We start from the raw sequence: 19,402 nt of genomic DNA on the forward strand, positions 1-19,402 counted from the left end.
TAAATTTTATGGAGCCAACATATCTTAAGAATTGAGGGGTCAGGGGGATCCCTGGGTGGCGCAGCGGTTTAGCGCCTGCCTTTGGCCCAGGGCGCGATCCTGGAGACCCGGGATCGAATCCCACGTCAGGCTCCCGGTGCATGGAGCCTGCTTCTCCCTCTGCCTGTGTCTCTGCCTCTCTCTCTCTCTGTGTGTGTGACTATCATAAATAAATAAAAATTAAAAAAAAAAAAAGAATTGAGGGGTCAGGGATCCCTGGGTGGCGCAGCGGTTTGGCGCCTGCCTTTGGCCCAGGGCGCAATCCTGGAGACCCGGGATCGAATCCCACGTTGGGCTCCCGGTGCATGGAGCCTGCTTCTCCCTCTGCCTGTGTCTCTGCCTCTCTCTCTCTCTCTCTCTCTCTCTGTGACTATCATAAATAAATAAAAATTAAAAAAAAAAAAAGAATTGAGGAGTCAATCCTAATAAGGTTCCTTCTTTCTCTGCTGCACAAAAGGTTTCACAGTTTACAAAATTAGAGCCCAGTGATAAAAATATTTTCATTTTGGGTTCCTTTCTGTATTGGTCAATGGTCTGAACATCTGACACTGTAGTTCTCAACACTTCTTTTCTTCTTTTCCTGCTTGTTCCTCTCTAAGTACATAAGAATAATGAATTCTTCTCCCAGTATTAGGCTCTCAGGGCCTTAGCCATGTGCACACTGCAATTATTTGAAGAGGCAGAGGAGGAGTATACACTCCAAGCCTACATGATTCTGTAAGGCTGAACTTGCCTTCATTGGTGCCGCTTTGCATATTAAAGCTGTGTCATTCACGAGGACCGTTTTGACTCTAACTCAGTGGGTGACGGTGACAGCCACCAGGGTAGCAAAATGATAGCCTGAGTATGTCAGTGAGTAATAATGAGTCAACACGAGTCCTTCCTGCCCCAGGATTTTCAGGGCTCTGCTACTCATCTGTCATTTTTCTTCCTCAGATTAATCCCATCAGCTTTAGAAGATCTTTTGTGTGGTGATTCTATTAATGAAAAATGATTAGAGTTTTTGTGCATTGAGTTAGGAAGGAAGGGTAATTGGTGATCTTACCTCTAACATAAGCTATGCAGCAGGTTATCTGGCACTAGTTAGTTACAGTACTGTGTTTTTCTCTGATGTTTGATGGGTAAAACTAGATAGCTTAGCATTAGGCTATCAGGTTAGATAACAAGAAAATGGAATTTCTGAATGTTGTGATGAGATAAATGCTTAAATTTAAGTGTTTTTTTATTTTATACATTTTCATCAAGGAAAATTAATAACAAATTTTCCATAATTCTATTAAGACAACTATTAATATTTTAGTGATTATGCTCCCTGATTTTTCTTTCATGTATGTTTGTGCATAGAATAATGGTAATGGGGGACTCCTGGGTGACTTAGCAGTTGAGCATCTGTGTTTGGCTCAGGATGTGATCCCGGGGTGCTAGGATCGAGTCCCATATCAGGTTTCCCGCAGAGAGCCTGCTTCTCCCTCTGCCTATGTCTCTGCCTCTCTCTGTGTGTCTCTCATGAATGAATCAATAAAATCTTAAATAATAATAATAATAATGGTAATAGGAATTGTGAAACTGTGTGCTTACAGCAGGCCCCGTGAGGTAGGTTCTTTTGCTTTTATTTCCTATTTTGTTGGAAAGAAACTGAGCCCTAGAAAGAGTAAGTGACTTGCCCACCGTCACACAGCTAGAAAACGATGGAGCCCTGGGATTTAACACAGCTGGTTCCACAGCCTGTTTCTTTTGTTTTGCTTTTAACAGTCATCTTAACGATTTAGCTTTTGCCTACTGTTGGTTTATTTATTTTTTTAATTACATTAAATTTTACTTTTTTTGATGTACAATTTAAGTTGATAATACTTTTTATTTAAGAAAACTTTAATACTATCTTGAAGTCTACTTGTTTCACTTATCTTCCATTTTCAAGTATATTTCTCTAACAATTTTAGTGGCTACCAAATAGCTAACACTTATTATGTGTTGCAAGTGTTTAATATGATTTAACTAATTTTATCCTGACAACACTAAGAGCTAGTTTTACATTCTCCCTATTTTGTAAATGAGGAAACAGGTGCAAAGAGGTTAAGTAATTTGCCCCAGGTCACACAGCCAGTAAGTTAACAGAGCCAGCATTCAGATGCAGGCAGGCTGACTCAAGTCTATACTCCCAAGTATTATATGATAGCGTATAACCTTCTATTGCATGGATGTACTATAATTTATTTAACCAGTCCCTTAATTTTAGATGTTGAGGTTGTTTTCAGTTCTTCTTGATCTTAAACAGTGTTTTTGTACTAATTTTGTTTACATCTCTAGTTGTTTCTTAGGAATTGCTAAATCAGAGGATATGCACTTTTTTCAAAGTTATGCTGCCCTTTAGAAGGCTGTGTAGTTTTATTCTCTTGCCATCATGGAATAAGAGCATGTTCCCTGGACTCTTGCCAACACCATGCAGTACCCTTTTTTGGCTTTTGTTAAACTAACAGGCAAAATGGCTACTAGTATGATGATGATTTTTTTCATATACTTACCATTTACATTTACTTCTTGGTGAACTGTTTATTTTTCTACTTTGCCATTTTTTCTGTAGGTGTAAGTTTAAATTTTAGTACTTGAAAGCAGTCTTACTAGTTGTACATCAGCTTTTCAGTCTTGGGAAGGTCATGTGAGCTGTGGGCTACAAAGGTACACAAGAAGCTTTTTGCTTTCTGCTTAGAATGTGGTCTCTCCCTCTGAACATGAGTAGTTTCTATAAAGTGAACAGGATGATTCCATAGGCTACTTGGGAAAATTGGTCTTGTCACTTCATAGTGAGTCTCCAGTGAAGTTTCTTCATGACCTCAACAGATGGAAATTTGGTTAAAAATTGTAGTTATATCCCTGTCTTAAATTTTAGTGAATTTTGCAGAGAAGCCTTCCTGCCAGTGACTAATGAGAAATGTCAGGAAAACATAACATTCTTATTCTGGCATTTAAGTATTAAAACTTAATATCTCCACAACATGCTTTTGAGCATTTGGCATAGATTATAGAACTATTGAAATGAAATAGTATGATTAAATACCAGCCATTTTTATTTGTTTTCTGTTTCCAAATGGAAGAATTCAGACTTCAGAGGCTTGCATACTATATATAATATAAATAAATCCCTTTTTCTTACCCCATCATGTTGACCCTGATCAGGTTACTATTACTATTTGTTGGAGATAGGAGCATGACTAAGACAGGCAAAGAAGGTTCCAATGTCGCATGTTGCTTTTTGAGATGATGGAATCAAAATGTGGATGCAAAGATAGCCTAGGAAGAGAAAATAAATGGAGATCATTTTTGTTTCTAGGTAGCAGTACTGCCTGCATCGTGGTGCTGGACAGAACTAGCCACCGCTTACACACAGCAAACCTGGGTGATTCAGGCTTTCTGGTTGTCAGGGGTGGTGAAGTTGTGCACCGATCAGATGAACAGCAGCATTACTTCAACACTCCATTCCAGCTCTCAATTGCACCACCTGAAGCCGAAGGAGTCGTCCTGAGTGACAGGTAATCTCCCCTGTTGGCCATTAAGGGTGAGCAGGGCATGGCTCACCTGCATTCTCCTCCCATCCCTCTTAACTACAGTGGAGATGGGCATTTTTGTCATGTGAGATAAGAAGGCACAACGAGAATACTCTCACCAAAAGGACCTTTTAGTTTGAAAGATATTTTGCTGGCTACTGCAGCCAAGTTGAATTCACATAAACACCCAATAATTTGACAAGACTGAAAATCTCTTCAAGCTTACAGAATATCAGTTTTTCGTACCAAAACCAACATATGGTTATATTTGTTAAATTGTGCTGGAGAAATGAGTCATTGTCCATGCATGCCATTGCCTGTACGATATTTTGCATATGTTGTTAGGGAAGAGTTCAAATAGACATCTGCTTTATTTATCAGAATAACTTCCTGAATCTCAGGGCCTCCTATTATATGCATCACATAGAACTTTTAAATTGTCAAGACATTTTCAAGACAATAACTACTCTTTTGAATCAACTTTTACAGTTTATCTTTTCTAAGATGAGAGTACAGAGTAAAGCTAAGACAGTCTCCTATTCCTCTGCCTTTAACAACTTTATAGGACCTGGCACAAACCTTGCCGTGATTCATAAATGTTGCTAAATGGGTAATGAACCTTGTGTAAAAATAGAAGTAGTCTTGCAAGTGCCTACTGTCTCTACCTAATCTTTTTTTTTAAGATTTTATTTATTTATTTATTTGTTTATTTATTTATTTATTTGTTTGTTTATTTATTTATTTATTTATTTATTTATTTATTTATTTATTTATTTATGAGAGACACAGAAAGAGAGAGATATAGAGACCTAGGCAGAGGGAGAAGCAGGCTCCATGCAAGGAGCCCAGTATGGGGCTTGATCCCAGATCCTGGGATCACACCCTGAGCCAAAGGCAGAGGCTCAACCACTGAGCCACCCAGGTGCCCAACGATAGACTTTTGATGGACAATCCTGAATACCTAATTATATAATACTTATTCCAAATTTAAAAACGGCAGTGGAACTGCCATTTTATCTTAGTTTGCACTCAAGATCTGGCTTAATAACTATCAAGTAGAGGGACTAGTGGTTGAGCATCTGCCTTTGGCTCAGATCATGATCCCAGAGTCCCCAGATCAAGTCCCGCATCAGGGTCCCAGCACGGAGCCTGCTTCTCCCTCTGCCTATGTCTCTGCCTTTCTCTGTATCCCTCATGAATAAATAAATAAAATCTTTAAAAAGAAAGAAATAGAAAGACAATTGCTGACTCTTAGAGAGAAGGAAGCATTTTTTTTTTATGTCAGGTTAGGGTAGGTTACCGTAACTGGAGGAATATTTCACTATAGGCCCTTCTTCAGTTGGCTGTAATATATATTCATATTAGCCATATTGGAATGAGGAGAAAGCAAAACCCCAAGGGCTTGGTGGATATCAGGTTCAGTTAACAGTTACAGAGAGCAGTGTTTTAATTTTCCCTTATTTGATTCTTGTTGTTTGGCTTCTGAGTGCTAGAGCTGCCCTGCCATATCTCACACACTATCTTTGGGACCATCTGATTAGGGCAGTACTCTGCCTGGCCTGCCAGTGAGGTGGAGGTTGCTTCCCTGGAACCCACAGACAGCTTGTAAGCATGTGACTTCAGCTCGTGTTTCAGTGCAGTCAAAAGTTTCCAGCGGCACAGTATGTTCAATCAAAATGGGCAAAACTGCAGCTGGCGGAACACCAAGCTCATGGGTGGGAGTGTTGGGAGAAGAGGACAGACTGTCCAATGGTAGTGAGCCTCGGCAGGCGGGATAGCAGAGGACACTCCTAGGGAAGAAAAACCTCAGCATAAAATAGAACTTCGCTGCCAACCTGGTCATTAATCTAAACTGCTAGAATCTGATTTGTTTCCAAAGTCTGAGCAACTGGGAAGTATCTTGTATTGTTTTTCTTTATTCCACAGAAGAAATCGACCTGGTTTCCATCAGCTTTACAGTCTTTTTCCTCTGCTGCAAGATAGCATTTACATCCTATTTTACCTAGTTCCTCTTATCTAGAAAATATAATTTTAACCTTAATTTACAGGTTTTCTTTTAGTAACTGTGTTTACAAAGTGGTTGTGGTAGAAATGTGTGAGTGAAAGTTCCTTGCCAAAGCCCATCACAGAACTTTTAAACGCTACTTCTTTCCTCAGTCAAGAGAGGGTGAACCAAAAATTTTCTGTGTACTTTGTGTAGATGTCTTGTAGGCATTGGTGGGTTGTCTGTTTTTACGTTTTCTCTTCACATATTTTATAACATGTCAGTTACATAAGTTTTGAGGTCTTCCTGTCAAGTTTAGGGTACTTTGGTTCTGGCTCCTCCTTTCTGGGTCAGTGTGTAAATTTTTTCTTTGCACTTGTTGCCTAATTATAGGTTGAGGCAGACTTAGATATTTCATCTTTCCCTCACCTTGGAGGCTTGGATTCAGTGAAGCTAGCCTTTGGAAATGGCTGAGAACCAGCTTTTGAGAGGGCCATTAACTCTTTGAATATACAATCTTTTCTCTTCTCCCCACCTGGTGTCCCTTCCCTACCCCCCAGTTCTGGTATCTGCTTTCATCAGGTGTTAGAGAAAAAAAATCTCCCATCTATCTTTTTTAAAGTTTTACACAAAAAGATGTAGTGAAAAACCTACCTCCTATCTCATCCCCAGCAACACAGTTTCTCTCAGAGACAGCCAATCTATTTCTTGCATCATTCCAGATTTATTCTCTGCATATAGAAGCATCTGTATCTATGGATCTTCCCCTGACACACGCACGCACGCACACACACACACACACACACTGTTCCTTTCTTCATTAACAATATATTAAGGAGGTTCCCCTCCCACACAATTTGGAGGGTTATTTACTTTGTTTTCTTCCTTTATTAGATATTTCTTCAAGATCTACTATGTGCCACGCATACTAATAATTAAATACTTATGTGTGGTGAGCATTCTTTAAGCCCTGAGAGACCAGTCCTTATTCTGCCTTACTAGTCCACACTAGTAATAATACACTTGTGATAATACTAGTAATTACTAGTATATAGTAAGAAATACAGTGTAGGTATTTCATGTGAATTCTTACAGTATCTGTATTTGCAGGCTCTTTTCCAGAGTGCTCTATTGTTCCACTATGCTGCAGCCTCCTGAGAGCCAGAGTCAAGCCTGAAGGGAAACTGATGAGTAGAAAATGAGTAAGAGAGGATGGAATTTGGCTGTAAAGAATTAGGAAATAAAGACTCATTTCTACTAGGACTTTAGAGGCATGTTAGAAAAGAACCCTTCCTTCTTTTAAGCCATATGTGACTAATCATCAAACTCAGTTTTACTTAGTAGTTTTAGTTAAGCTTTTGAAATATTTATATCAGATTCTTCAATTTTTTCAAGGTTAGGAATTTCAAAATGACTAGTTTTTATTATTGATTCTGTTATTATAAATTGCTTTTTTTTTAAAGCCTCATTACATTGTAACCTAGTGCCTGTTGAAAACTTTGAACCTTATCTCTGAAGGCCTCTCGTAACTTTGCCCCTATCCTGTCCTTGTCACAGCCCAGATGCTGCTGATAGCACATCTTTTGATGTCCAGTTAGGAGACATTATCCTGACAGCAACAGATGGACTTTTTGACAACATGCCTGATTATATGATTCTCCAGGAGCTAAAAAAATTAAAGGTAATTAACTCAAAGGTTGGTTCATGGAAACAGTGGCCCTCTCTGGGCAGCTAGGTTTTATTGTTTTAATTGTATTATCTCTTTTTGTAGTTTTGGAAAAGACTGTTTTGAGAATTTAGGAAAATAACGGTTCTGGTCATTCAAGCAATTGTAAATGGAAATATTCACAATTGGAGAACTTGAGGGAAAAAGAGATTTCTCCTCCATACCTATAGTGAAGTGGTAAAGGTAGGAAAGCCCAGATGAGAAATTTCTTGTATTTTTTTTTAAGATTTAATTTATTTATTCATGAGAGAGACACAGAGAGAGAGAGAGAGGCAGAGACACAGGCAAAGGGAGAAGCAGGCTCCATGCAGAGAGCCTGATGTGGGACTTGATCTGGGGTCTCCAGGATCATGCCCTGGGCTGCAGGCGGCACTAAACCGCTGCGCCATCGGGGCTGCCCAATTTCTTGTATTTTTAGTGGTATTGGCTCCTGATTGTCTTTTTCTCCTCTCATTCTTTTAACAAACCCAGCAGGTGTTGAGGTTGGGAAAGACAGGAAATCGCCATACCAGAGCCAGCCAAGGGCAGCAGGCAGCTAGAGGCCTTGATATGATCTGAACTGTCACCAGTGATGAAACAGTTCAGACTTGGCCCATACAGAGAGTGGAAGGAAGTGAAAACCAGTTTTTCCATATTTTCCTGGCTTTGTAAGAGTACAAACTCTAGGGGAAATTAGTGTTTTCCTATGTTCTTACCACTAAGCAGTGTGACTTTAAGTTTTTAAAGTTGTTAAGCAGTGTTTTCCTCACCTTTAAAATGGGGGTTACCACAGGTCCACTTTATAGGGTTGTGCTGAGGGTTAATTAAGACTGCATACGAAATCCTCAGAGTCGTACCTCATCTGCGGAATGCAGTAAAAGGTCAGGTGCTTACATGGTGCTGATACTGTGCTCTGTGTGGTGATGGGGTGGTAAGTAGAAGTATCACATTCCCTCCCCATATGGAGCTTATATTTCTAGGGGAGGGAGACAGAAAATACAGAGAAAGAAATATATGGTGAATGTTGGTAGTAAATAAGAAAAATAAAGCAGGGTAATGGAACAGAGAATAAAGAGGGCTGCTATTTTAGAAATTGGGCAGGGAAGACTTTTTGAGGAGGTGACATTGAAGCAGGGGCCTTTTATTATTTATACTGAAACTATCCCAAATCTTAGAATGTTAGAGCTAAAATGGACCTTGTTTCCCATCCCCATTTTACAGATGAGAAAGTTGAAGCAGCAAGCATAAGGGTATGACTCAAGATTACACAGCTAAACAAGAATCTTTCATCATGATATAAAATTCTAAAGGTATTTTCAGTAGGACAACTGGCAGCTCTTACTCAAAGAGCAAATTATGCTTGGCCAGGGTTGCATTCCTAAACAAGGAAACTTTTGAGGTCATCCCTAAAGTGCTATCAAAATCCACCTTTTCAGTCCCATCCAATTTTAGCAAGAATACCTTAAGAATTCCAAGTGGGGAAAAAAGCAAAAATAAAAATCCAGACTTTAGGACCCAAGGCCATCCTAGCAATGGGTGACATCCGATTGACATCTTGTGCAGGCAGCACTCACTTGTGGTCTTGTTCATTTTACTGAATATGTAATGTTGTAATGTCTTCTCTAACTATAATATAACTTAAATGGTGGAAATTGTGGTTAGATAAATGTTACTGTCTCAAAAAGTGATATCTGCAAGAAGTATACTTACACGCAGAAATCATATGAGGCATTTTGGTAAAAATAACTCCTTCATCCTTTCATCTTAGAATTCCAATTATGAAAGTATACAACAGACGGCAAGAAGCATTGCTGAGCAAGCCCATGAGCTGGCCTATGACCCAAATTATATGTCACCTTTTGCACAATTTGCATGTGACAACGGATTGAATGTGAGAGGTAAGCATTCCTTAGGAAGGTCATAGGGACTAACTGGGGACATAGTAGGATGGGAGCATTCTGGGCTCTGTGGTGCAGTAAACTAGCATACTGGGGTGAGACGGTGACGTGTCCTGTTCCAGCTGTGAACCCATAGCTTTGAGCAAGGTCAGCAGGCCCTAACACTGGAGGATTAGAGCAAGTGCATGTCACCATGTCTTCCCCACAGAGGATGCCCTCTAGAACTGAACTTCATTGGCTGTAGAGGCAGGTGGACCCTGAAGCCCTTTATTGCCACCACTGCACTGCCTGGACCTGAGCCCAGAAGGCCTCCAAGTCCGCCTAGAGGCCCTGGACATTCCTAACAGTTTAACATTCTGCCCTTCACGGGTCTGACATTTCACTTCTCCCTTCTTCTGGCTTTGTGGGACTCGTTGACAATATTTGCCTGCCAAATTACCACAGCAGATTTTGAAGAGGGAAGCAATGTTAAACTGTCCTTGCCTAAGTCCTCCTCTCTACTGAATGATACGTAACTTTGGGAGCAGGCCAGTAGCTCAGTCTTAGAGCTGGGATGACATGTTGGTGCTATCATATCAGAACTCATGGAGTTGGTCAGTTTCTTGCTGATACAATATTATGACATGTAAAGCATTTCTTAGCCCTCTAGGAAGTACTAAAATAGAAAAAAGCACATGCCATAGCTGTTTGGCAGATTAGAATACAAGACTATTCCTAGTTTCAAAACATTAGATATGTTTGTCCAAATTAGGATTGTCAGTAGAAGCATGTAACTTTCTCGTCAGGCAGAATTTATCTTAACCAGATTTTGTCTCTACTGTGATTGCTATAAACAGAGGATATGGTGGCCATTTTAATGGAGCGCCTGTTGTAAAGAAGCAGTGAAGATTTTTTTAGACTTCATATAATTAAGTTACATGTAATTTTTTTAAACTATTTCACTTTATCAAATATGTTTTTTCTACTAGAGATCAAACCAAACCTCTCTGAATCGCAAGCATTTGTTCTCTTAGTACTTTTTTAGGCTTACACTTTAATTGACCTTTCCTTTTAAGATGTACGAAGACATTGTCATTTTCATTTTCATTTTAGGTGGAAAGCCAGATGACATCACTGTCCTTCTTTCAATAGTGGCTGAGTATACAGACTGACTTGCCTTAGTGTCAGCTCTGGCCTTCCTTTCATCTTCCCAAATTCTCCCCTGCCATGTGTGCTGATCCTGCTGGCAGGACCATGTTTCTTTGCCACTGATCTCAATGGCCAGTGATGTAAAGCCTTTGCTTGTCTTTTTGAGACATGGTTGAGATCTTCGTGGAGAACCACTACTGTCATTCACTAGCTCATATCTGCCAGCCATTTTGAAGAGAAGCAAGATTTGAAGATCGACCTTCACTTCTTACCATCCTTTTTCATGATGGGATGGAGGTTTTCAACACCAACATGGCTATTATGTTTCAGAAATGGTTTAAGTATTGAAAATGAGTGATGTTGGTAAAGTGAATTCAAAATTACAATGCGTAAAAGGAATTTTAAAAGTCTAACACAAATTGTATGTTATGGTACATCTACTAGAAACATACATTTACATTATCATCAAAAGAAATGTTAAACGTGTACTATACATACAGTCTTTGTTATGATGATTGGGTGTGGCTTTATGTTTTCATTATAAACTCCTATTTTTCAGGGGCTTATAATTCTGCTCTAAAACCTTGCTCTGGATTATGAAATCTTCATCCTAGGAGCTTTTTTGTTACAAATCAGAAGAAAAATTCAGTTTAATTTTGTTGATGCAAATGGTTTTTGGTTTTTAAAATATGCCTAATTGTGCTCCTGATGAGGAAAGTTTTGGCAGTTTATTGATTAGTCCAAATCACAGGCTGATGGCCTGATCTGCTGGAGGGGCTGGGGAGACTCCCTGCCAAATTTTTTCAGTGGAAATATTAAGATCATAAAACTCCTCAAAGCCAAGAAATGTAATCTTATGGCTGAAATTCCCCCCAGCTGTCTGATACAATAACCCTGTGCAGGAGCCCTCTCCCTACAGGCCTAATAGAGAATAGACAGCTGTAACTGAATTTTGTTGGGTTTTGATGGTCCTGCTACTGCTAGTCTCACTCTCAGACTTTTCATTACTAGCCTTGCTATCCGTAGAGCATGCACCAAATTCAGGGAGTCCGTATGGAAAGAGCACCGTGGGCAGTGGCAACGGCACAAGAGTTCACGAAGAAAACTCCTAGGGATGATCTGACAATTGCATTGCCCTACACAGAAATTTAGGGGTTTCTGAATCAAGCTTAATGTTTACAGTTTCCAAATAGCCATCTTGCAGTGTATAGTTTCCTTATAAAACTACCCCGCATTCAGTTCTCCCTTTATCTGCAAGCTCAAACTTATTTTTAAGGTTTGTGTACAAGTCGACTGCTGTAAAGATATATATTTTGGGGTCAGTTTTTTTTTCCTTCATTAACTTGGTGGTAGAAAAAATATATACTTAGAAATCCTTAAATTAAAGCCATGTTTTATATATAAGTCAGGTAACATTGGTGTATAGATGAGAATGCAATTAAACCTGATGAGGATCTACTGGAGGAGAATACAGAAAGTGTCTTTCTCTCAAGGAGATACTTATTCCCTGGTTTATTGCATTAAAACTTATGTTTGAGGTTACCTCAACTTGTTTTAAAAGATTTTGTTTTGTGAACTTGTACTGTATATTTGAGTAACTGTCAAGCTTTTGTTTTATTTAAAATTGTTTAACATGTACCATGTACATGTCATTACTATATTTCAATGCATCATGCTTGTAACAGGCATTTCATTTATAATAAGAATGAGTTATTCATTTGTAAGCTGTTCAGTAATTTATCTACTATTCCTAAATTGGCATAATGTTAGATATCTATTTTGAATCACCTTTAATTACATGTCAGAATGCCTTAACTACCCTAACTTGACAAAACAGAATTCTTTGGTAGAGAAAATAGCAGACAGGGAGGGGAGGGATGGGTGGAGGGAGACTCCATTTAAATAATGAGTACCCATCGTGCTATGATAAAACATGGAAGCGTGAGTGGCAAGTGGCGGGGTATTTATTTTGCACAAACTGTTGCAGTCTCTGTGTATTTAAAAAGTAAAGAAAGTTGCATCCAGAAGGGTTTTGTTGAAAGGAATACATTTATATTTGGGCTGGCAATTTCAGTTCTTTTGTTTGGGTTTTTAATTATATCTATCTGGTCAGAGGTATGTCGCCTTATGATCTGGATCTATTTTGCATTAATTTTCCAATGCTTACATTTAATTCCTTATAAGAGCAATGCTGGTCAAGTCACTGGCTTTTTTCTGCTCTTATTAACCCATCAAACAGTCTTTATAACGCTAGATTGGTGGTCTTTTACACAACTCATTTAATCAATTCAGTTATTTGTTTTTTTGGCTTTTTTGAGAAATGACCATTAGAAATCAACAATGTGTTTGTGTCAGTGATATTGGAAACAGTGGGACAAGAACTGAGTTTCACAATGGAACTGACTTTGGACCTGGCCCATAGATTAGTGACACAAAATACTTTCTCTATTTTCTTTTTGCCCTGTCCTTTGTATGTTATGCACTTAATTTTATGACCACCGGGGTGGGTTGGGGGTGGGAGGGGTGATGATCAGTTGGAGTGCTGCTTACAAGTAACTCTCCTTCCACTCCCAGAAGTCAGAGGCTCTGCTGGACCCATACTGGAATATTCCAGGTCACAGAATCCAAGTCTCTGTGGGGTGTGACTGAGATATACCACTTGGTGGGTCTGATTCTGAACTTAATGTGTGTTAATTGTATTTTAAATCAAGCAGTATAAAATGCATACACATTTGCCTCATGTACTGGACTTTTATAACAAAAGAGAATTTGGATTTCTAACTTACAAATGGCAAATTATTTATCCCTCTCTGGATGCACCAAAGACCAGTAAAAGTTTATAGCTTTTCCATCTATATTTATAAAGCAATACTGTATTATAAAAATCAATATTTTTATCACATGCTTGAAATTTTTATTTTATTCTGTTTTAAAATGTGCACTCTAAACATATCAGAACCTTATTTCTTCCTGTGAATTTAAGCTGCCTGCGCACAAAAAATTTACTGAATGGATAATACAGTAGAGTCTATAGGCTCTTAAAAAAACTGAAAGAAGAAATGGGGGTGGGGGAAACCAGTTATTTGTCCTGAATTACTGTACTGGCTTGACATGGTTGATAGGTACTAAATCACAAAAGAATCCATTCCAGGTATGCATGTCTGGGGGGGGGGGGCTGTGTCTAGAGTAGAAACTACATTTCAAGCTTTGCATGATGGGAGAGTGTGTCTCCTCTCCTATCAGCTGCATTTGTTCTGGCTAGAACAGTAGCCTTCAGTACCACCAACCTACCACATCAAGTAACAAGGCAGGAATTGTGGGAATTCACTGAGTCAGTTTTCAGCATTTTGGAGATTGTAAACAAGATTGGCTAGAACTGTAAATGTTTGTACTTTCGAATAAGTTCATGGTTCCTTGTCACCTTATACCAGCGCTCTTTGGTAGAAGCTACAGCATCCAATTTCCCTGGAAAAAAATCACATTTCTCAATATATAAATGTTAATTTAATTTATATGTATACATATATATAAATCTGCTTATAAAATTGAAAATATGAAGCAGAAAGCATTTGGATTCTATTTGTTTAAAAATATTCTTTGCAAAATTGAACTTCTCAACTAAAAATCAACAGTGTCCATGTCAAAATTTTAAGTTAGCAGGTAGTTTGTGGCAAAGATGGCTAAATACTGAAGCAAATTTGAATTTGTGTATACTAATGAGCTGCTTTTTTCTGTTGAGACTATCATTATTTGTCTTACCCAAGAGGCAATGACCTGAATTGGATGTCTGAAATATAACTTATGCAGGAATAGTTCTGTAAATACATTTAAATAAACTGTAAAGATATTTAATAAATATAGTATTTATACTAATCTGTGTAACTCCTCTTAATTTGAACCGTAACTAAGACACCAGCCCTAGACATTCTGTTGGGTCTCTGTCACGTCTTCATTTCCAAGCCTCTTAGTCATTCTAACAGGGACTCCTTACTTCGTAGCTATCATTTTCTGTCTTATTAGTTTATCCCCCTTAGCTCTTTTTCACCAGCTGGTTTACTACATCAGTTTAGTTGCCCCCAAAATTCCATCAAAATGGACTGATTATTGAATATAAAATACAGACGTTTTCCCAATTGATACGGATTTTGCATCTTTCAAATGGTAAGGAATGAAGCCACAAAAAAACTGATGTCATTTAAACTTAACAATCTGTATGTAAATTCTAAAACCCAAATTCTATGCCATTTAATACTGTAACTATCTTTTCCAGACTGATGTTGCATCCAGGCAATTACTGATGATGATGCCTTCACAACCTCCATACACCCCTCTGCCCTTTTCAGTGAGAACCAGAAACTTCATCCTCTGCAAGGAGACCTGTAGTTACCCGGGTATACATGCTCTCCTTGTCGTCATCTGCGTTTTCAGGAATACGTGAAATTCAGTGTTAATCATCAGTGTAAGCATAAGATATGTAAATCTTTAGCCTACAGTATGGAAGGACTTGAAATTATGTGGGCATTGCCAATTTCCACAAAAAGCTCAGTGAAAGCCCATTTTCATTCATTGAGGAACATTTTGAGACAAACTTGAGTTTTTATTAGGTTATTGTGGGTAGCTCTGACTCAGTACTAAGCTACAAGAGCCAAATTCATTCTGATTTTAGTTAGAACTCTGTTCACAGTTCTGAAGTTTACTAATTCACTCAGCCACCTCTGTGTATGAATTCCTCACAAAATGTAAAGTACAACTGCTTGCCAGTTAACATTTTCCTTGTTGGTTTCACATAAACTTCATAGAAAGATGTTACAGAAGTCAGGAGTTTGTCAGGTTATAACTGACTATAAACAGGTTTGGGGGAGGGAGAGGCATGCATCATATTATGTAACAATGGTTTGTGCCAGATTCTTTAATCTGTTCAGGTAAGAAGCTAATTTTTTTTTTAATATTTTATTTTTTATTCATGAGAGACACAGAGAGAGAGGCAGAGACACAGGCAGAGGGAGAAGCAGGCTCCACACAGGGAGCCTGATGTGGGACTCAATCATGCGACTCCAGGATCTCGCCCTGGGCTGAAGGCAGGCGCTAAATCTGAGCCACCCAGGGATCCCCAAGAAGCTAATTCTTAAAGGGGCAAAGAACAGAAACATTCATCATCTGTCTCATTTTACTCCAAACCTAGGCTCTCAAAAGTGGAGGTTGCTGCTCTATGTCAGATAATTCAGAAATAATTTTTTGGCATCAATTCCATTAAATTATTTTCTGCATCACACTGTGAAATATAAGAATCACATATGAAAATTAGAACCATTTAAGGCTAGAAAATAAAATTTTACAATATATAAAAAGACTCCAAAAAGAGGGGGATAGCTACATATTTTTATTCTTGACCTTTTTTTTTTCCAGGGATTATTTTACTTAAAATCTTAACAAAATAGGGCAGCCGGGGTGGCTCAGCGGTTTAGTGCCGCCTTCAGCCCAGGGCCTGATCCTGGAGACCTGGGATCAAGTCCCATGTCAGGCTCCCTGCATGGAGCCTGCTTCTCCCTCTGCCTGTGTCTCTGCCTCTCTCTCTGTCATAAATAAATTAAAAATCTTTAAAAAAAACATTCTTTAAAAAAAATCTTAAATTCTAAAAAACAATGGACAAGAAGTTACGGCATTACATGGGAAAAGACTGCATAGCTTTTCACTATGTCTGAAAGCACCAAAACCCGATGTTTGTAACGAAATACAAAAGCTACCTATTGGTCACAGAACTACAGGCCATACTGATGCACTCCAAATGGCTGCTGAAAAAAATCTAAATACCTTTATAAAACTGGCAAAGAAAATGCTAAAAAGCTCTAGTGAGAATGTGCATTGAAGAATTCTAATAAGCTTTTTCCCTGCACAGAACACTTCTGCCTCCAAGTAGCATACTGAATTCAAAGCAAATATGTACACTTAACAAGCAGCTATTTCTAGATATGGCTGTTAACACAAAATGATGTTTAGCAAAGCAGAAGCCCATGCTCCATATCAAGGAAGTCCAAGACAGTATCTTTATGGACTAAATGTGAAAATGTGTTTGAGGTGCAAGTGAGCCTGCAAATGGGCTGGGGGCCAATTCAGCCATCATTAAGTGTTAGAATGTGGAAGAACTGCTATTATTCATGTCTTCTTCTTCATTGTCACTTGCTGTTGCCAGACTGTCAAAAGGGTGGTTGAAGTGTTCTCGCTGGTCAGAAGAAACTGCTCCAAAGAACATGCAAGAAAATTGGAGGGAAAAAAAAGTAACTCCACTGTTTATTTGAGCGAAAGTTAGTGCTCATTAGATGCTCCAGGTAGCAGCCCCTTTTCAGAAACTTGGCCCATGTGGTCTCCCTAACTTTGATGGTGAGATGGTTCATGGAACACCCAGAACCTTCATGACTGGCACAGCATATCCTATAATGAAACCCTTCCCTGACTAAAAGGCACAGTTTGGAATCAGTGATCTTCTGACTCCTCTGCTGGAGCCATTAAAACTCACACCAAGGCAGCAAGAGACAAAGAGACCAGAGACTGTGTGTGGAAATCCTACTTGACTAATCCATCTTTTCCCCTTTCCCTCCTGCTGTAGCTGAAGCTACCACTCCCAGCTATAGCCAATCCTTCCCTCCTTGTCACTGCCTCCCAGGCCCTCCCATGCCACTCCTCTGTTGAATACGAATATCAATACTTTAATCAAATGTGTCTCATCTTTAAAATACAAAATAGCCTTATCCTGCCCCCCACCCAACTACTCCCTTACCTCTGCTGTCAAGCTGTCTACATTCACTGTCTCCATTTTCTCATTTTTCTATTCCTCAGTCCTATCTGAAAAAGCTGCTGACCACCCCCACCCCACCCCCACAGACTCTTATGGTCACCAAAAATCACTATATCCTTAAGCCAATGACCATTTTTGGTCTTCATCCCACTTGATACTCTGACGCTTTCTTCTAGTACCTTTTTCATGCCACACTCTCCTGGTTGCTTTTAGACTTTTCAGCTGGCTGGCTCTCTCCTACCCATCCTTCAAATTAGGCTTTCTCAATCTCCCCACTACTGACATTTTGGGTCTGATGATGTTTTGTTGTGGGGGCTGTGCTGTGCAGCAGAGAATGTCGAGCAGCATCCCTGGCCTCTATCCACTAGACATCAGTAGCACACACACACACCCCAAACTGTAACATCCAAAAAATCCCCAGATGTTGCTCATTATCCCCCGGGGAGCATAACTGCCCCAGGTATAAGAACCACTGCTTTCTATGATGGCAGTCCTCTCCTCTGTACCCTCTCCCTAGGAGATTTCAGTCACACCCTTGGCTGAAATTATCACCTATATATGCCAGGGAGTCTCACAGAATTTGAACTTCAGATATCCTACTACCTACTTGATTTCTATAACTTAACATATCCAAAACTGACTTTGTGATCTTAGTGAGAGGTGAACCTGTTTCTCCAAACCTAAGTCTTTCTGGAACCTCCTTTTCCCTTAATCCCCATAACCAATCCATTACCAATAAAAAATTCAATTCTATACAGTGTACCCAAAATAGTAAGATATCTAGGAATAAACCTAACCAAAGAGGTAAAAGACCTGTTCTCTGAAAACTATAAAAAAATGATGAAAGAAATTGAAAATGACACACAAAAAAATGGAAAGACATTCCATGCTCATGGAAGGAAAGAACAAATATTGTTAAAATGTCTTTACTGCTCAAAGCAATCTATTCATTTAATGCAATCCCTATCAAAATACCAACAGCATTTTTACAGAACAACAAACAATCCTAAAATTTGTATGGAACTACAAAAGACCCAGAATAGCCAAAGCAATCTTGCAAAAGAAAAGCAAAGGCTGGAAAAAAAAAAAAAAAGAAAGAAGGAAAAGAAAAAAAAGAAAAGGCTGGAAGTATCACAATTCCAGACTTCAAGTTATATTACAAAGCTGTAGTAATCAAAACAGTATGGTACTGGCACAAAAATAGACACAAAGATCAATGGAACAGAATAGAAAATCCAGAAATAAGCCCAAAATTATATGGTCAAATAATCTTTAACAAAGCACCTAAAGAATACCCAATGGAAAAAAGAATATCTCTTCAGCAAATGGAGTTGGGAAAACTGGACAACAACATGGAAAAGAATGAAATGGTACCACTTTTTGCACCATACACAAAAATAGATTCAAAATTGATTAAACATCTAAATGTGAGACCTGAAACCATAAAAATCCTAGAAAAAACACAGGCAGTAACTTCTTTGACACTGGCTGTAGCAACTTCTTTCTAGATATGTCTCCTGAGATAAGGGAAACAAAAGCAAAAATAAAACAATTGAAACTACATCAAAATAAAAAGCTGCTGCACAGCAAAGGAAACAATCAACAAACTGAAAGGCAACCTATGGAATGAGGGAAGAGATTTGCAAATGACATAGTCAGTAAAGGGTTAGTATCCAAAATACATAAAGAACTTATAAAACCCAACACCCCAAAAAAACCAATCCAATTTAAAAATGGACAAAAGGGGCACCTGGGTAGCTCAGTCATGATCTCAGGGTCATGAGACTGAGCCCTGCTTTGGGCTCCAAGCTCAGCACAGAGTCTGCTTGTTCCTCTCCCTCTGCTCCTCTCCCTTGCACACTCTCACACATGCGTTCTCTCTCAAATAAAATATTTTTTAAAAAATGGACATTAGATATAACATTTCTCCAAGACTTACAGATGGCCAATAGACTCATGAAGATGCTCTTCATCACTTATCATCAGGGAAATGCAAATCAAAACCACAATATCACCTCACACCTATCAGAATGACTAAAATCAACAACACAAGAAACAACAGGTGTTGTTAAGGAAGTGAAGAAAAAGGAATCCTTGTGCACTGTTGGTGGGAATGCAAACTGGTGCAGCCACTGTGGAAGACAGTATGGAGGGTCCTCAAAAAGTTAAAATAGAACTCCCTTATGATCCAGCAATAGCACTGCTGGGTACTTACCCAAAGAATACAAGAGCACTAATTCAAAGGGATACATGCACCTCTATGTCTATAGCAGCATTATTTACAATAGCTAAGATAAGGAAGCAGCCCAAGCA

General features: G+C 38.9%; 2 protein-coding genes across 2 annotated transcripts in view; one reads left to right on the top strand and one right to left on the bottom strand.

Moving 5' to 3' along the window:
* The window catches only part of PPTC7 (protein phosphatase targeting COQ7), a 39,891-nt gene extending 25,722 nt beyond the window's left edge, over window positions 1-14,169 (top strand). The window contains exons 3-6 of the mRNA XM_055322846.1: window positions 3,368-3,566; window positions 7,123-7,246; window positions 9,039-9,168; window positions 10,261-14,169. Of these exons, the coding sequence (XP_055178821.1) occupies window positions 3,368-3,566; window positions 7,123-7,246; window positions 9,039-9,168; window positions 10,261-10,319 (512 nt within the window). The 3' untranslated portion in view covers window positions 10,320-14,169. The remainder of the gene's footprint in view (window positions 1-3,367; window positions 3,567-7,122; window positions 7,247-9,038; window positions 9,169-10,260) is intronic.
* Window positions 14,170-15,563: 1,394 nt separating this feature from the next.
* RAD9B (RAD9 checkpoint clamp component B) overlaps window positions 15,564-19,402 on the bottom strand; it is a 35,734-nt gene continuing 31,895 nt past the window's right edge. Inside the window, exons 11-12 of the mRNA XM_055322872.1 lie at window positions 16,444-16,575; window positions 15,564-15,568 (exon numbers count right to left, since the gene is read on the bottom strand). Coding sequence (XP_055178847.1) covers window positions 15,564-15,568; window positions 16,444-16,575 — 137 coding nt within the window. The remainder of the gene's footprint in view (window positions 15,569-16,443; window positions 16,576-19,402) is intronic.

The sequence above is a fragment of the Nyctereutes procyonoides genome, unplaced genomic scaffold (assembly GCF_905146905.1).
Source record: "Nyctereutes procyonoides isolate TBG_1078 unplaced genomic scaffold, NYPRO_anot_genome, whole genome shotgun sequence".
Taxonomy (NCBI): domain Eukaryota; kingdom Metazoa; phylum Chordata; class Mammalia; order Carnivora; family Canidae; genus Nyctereutes; species Nyctereutes procyonoides.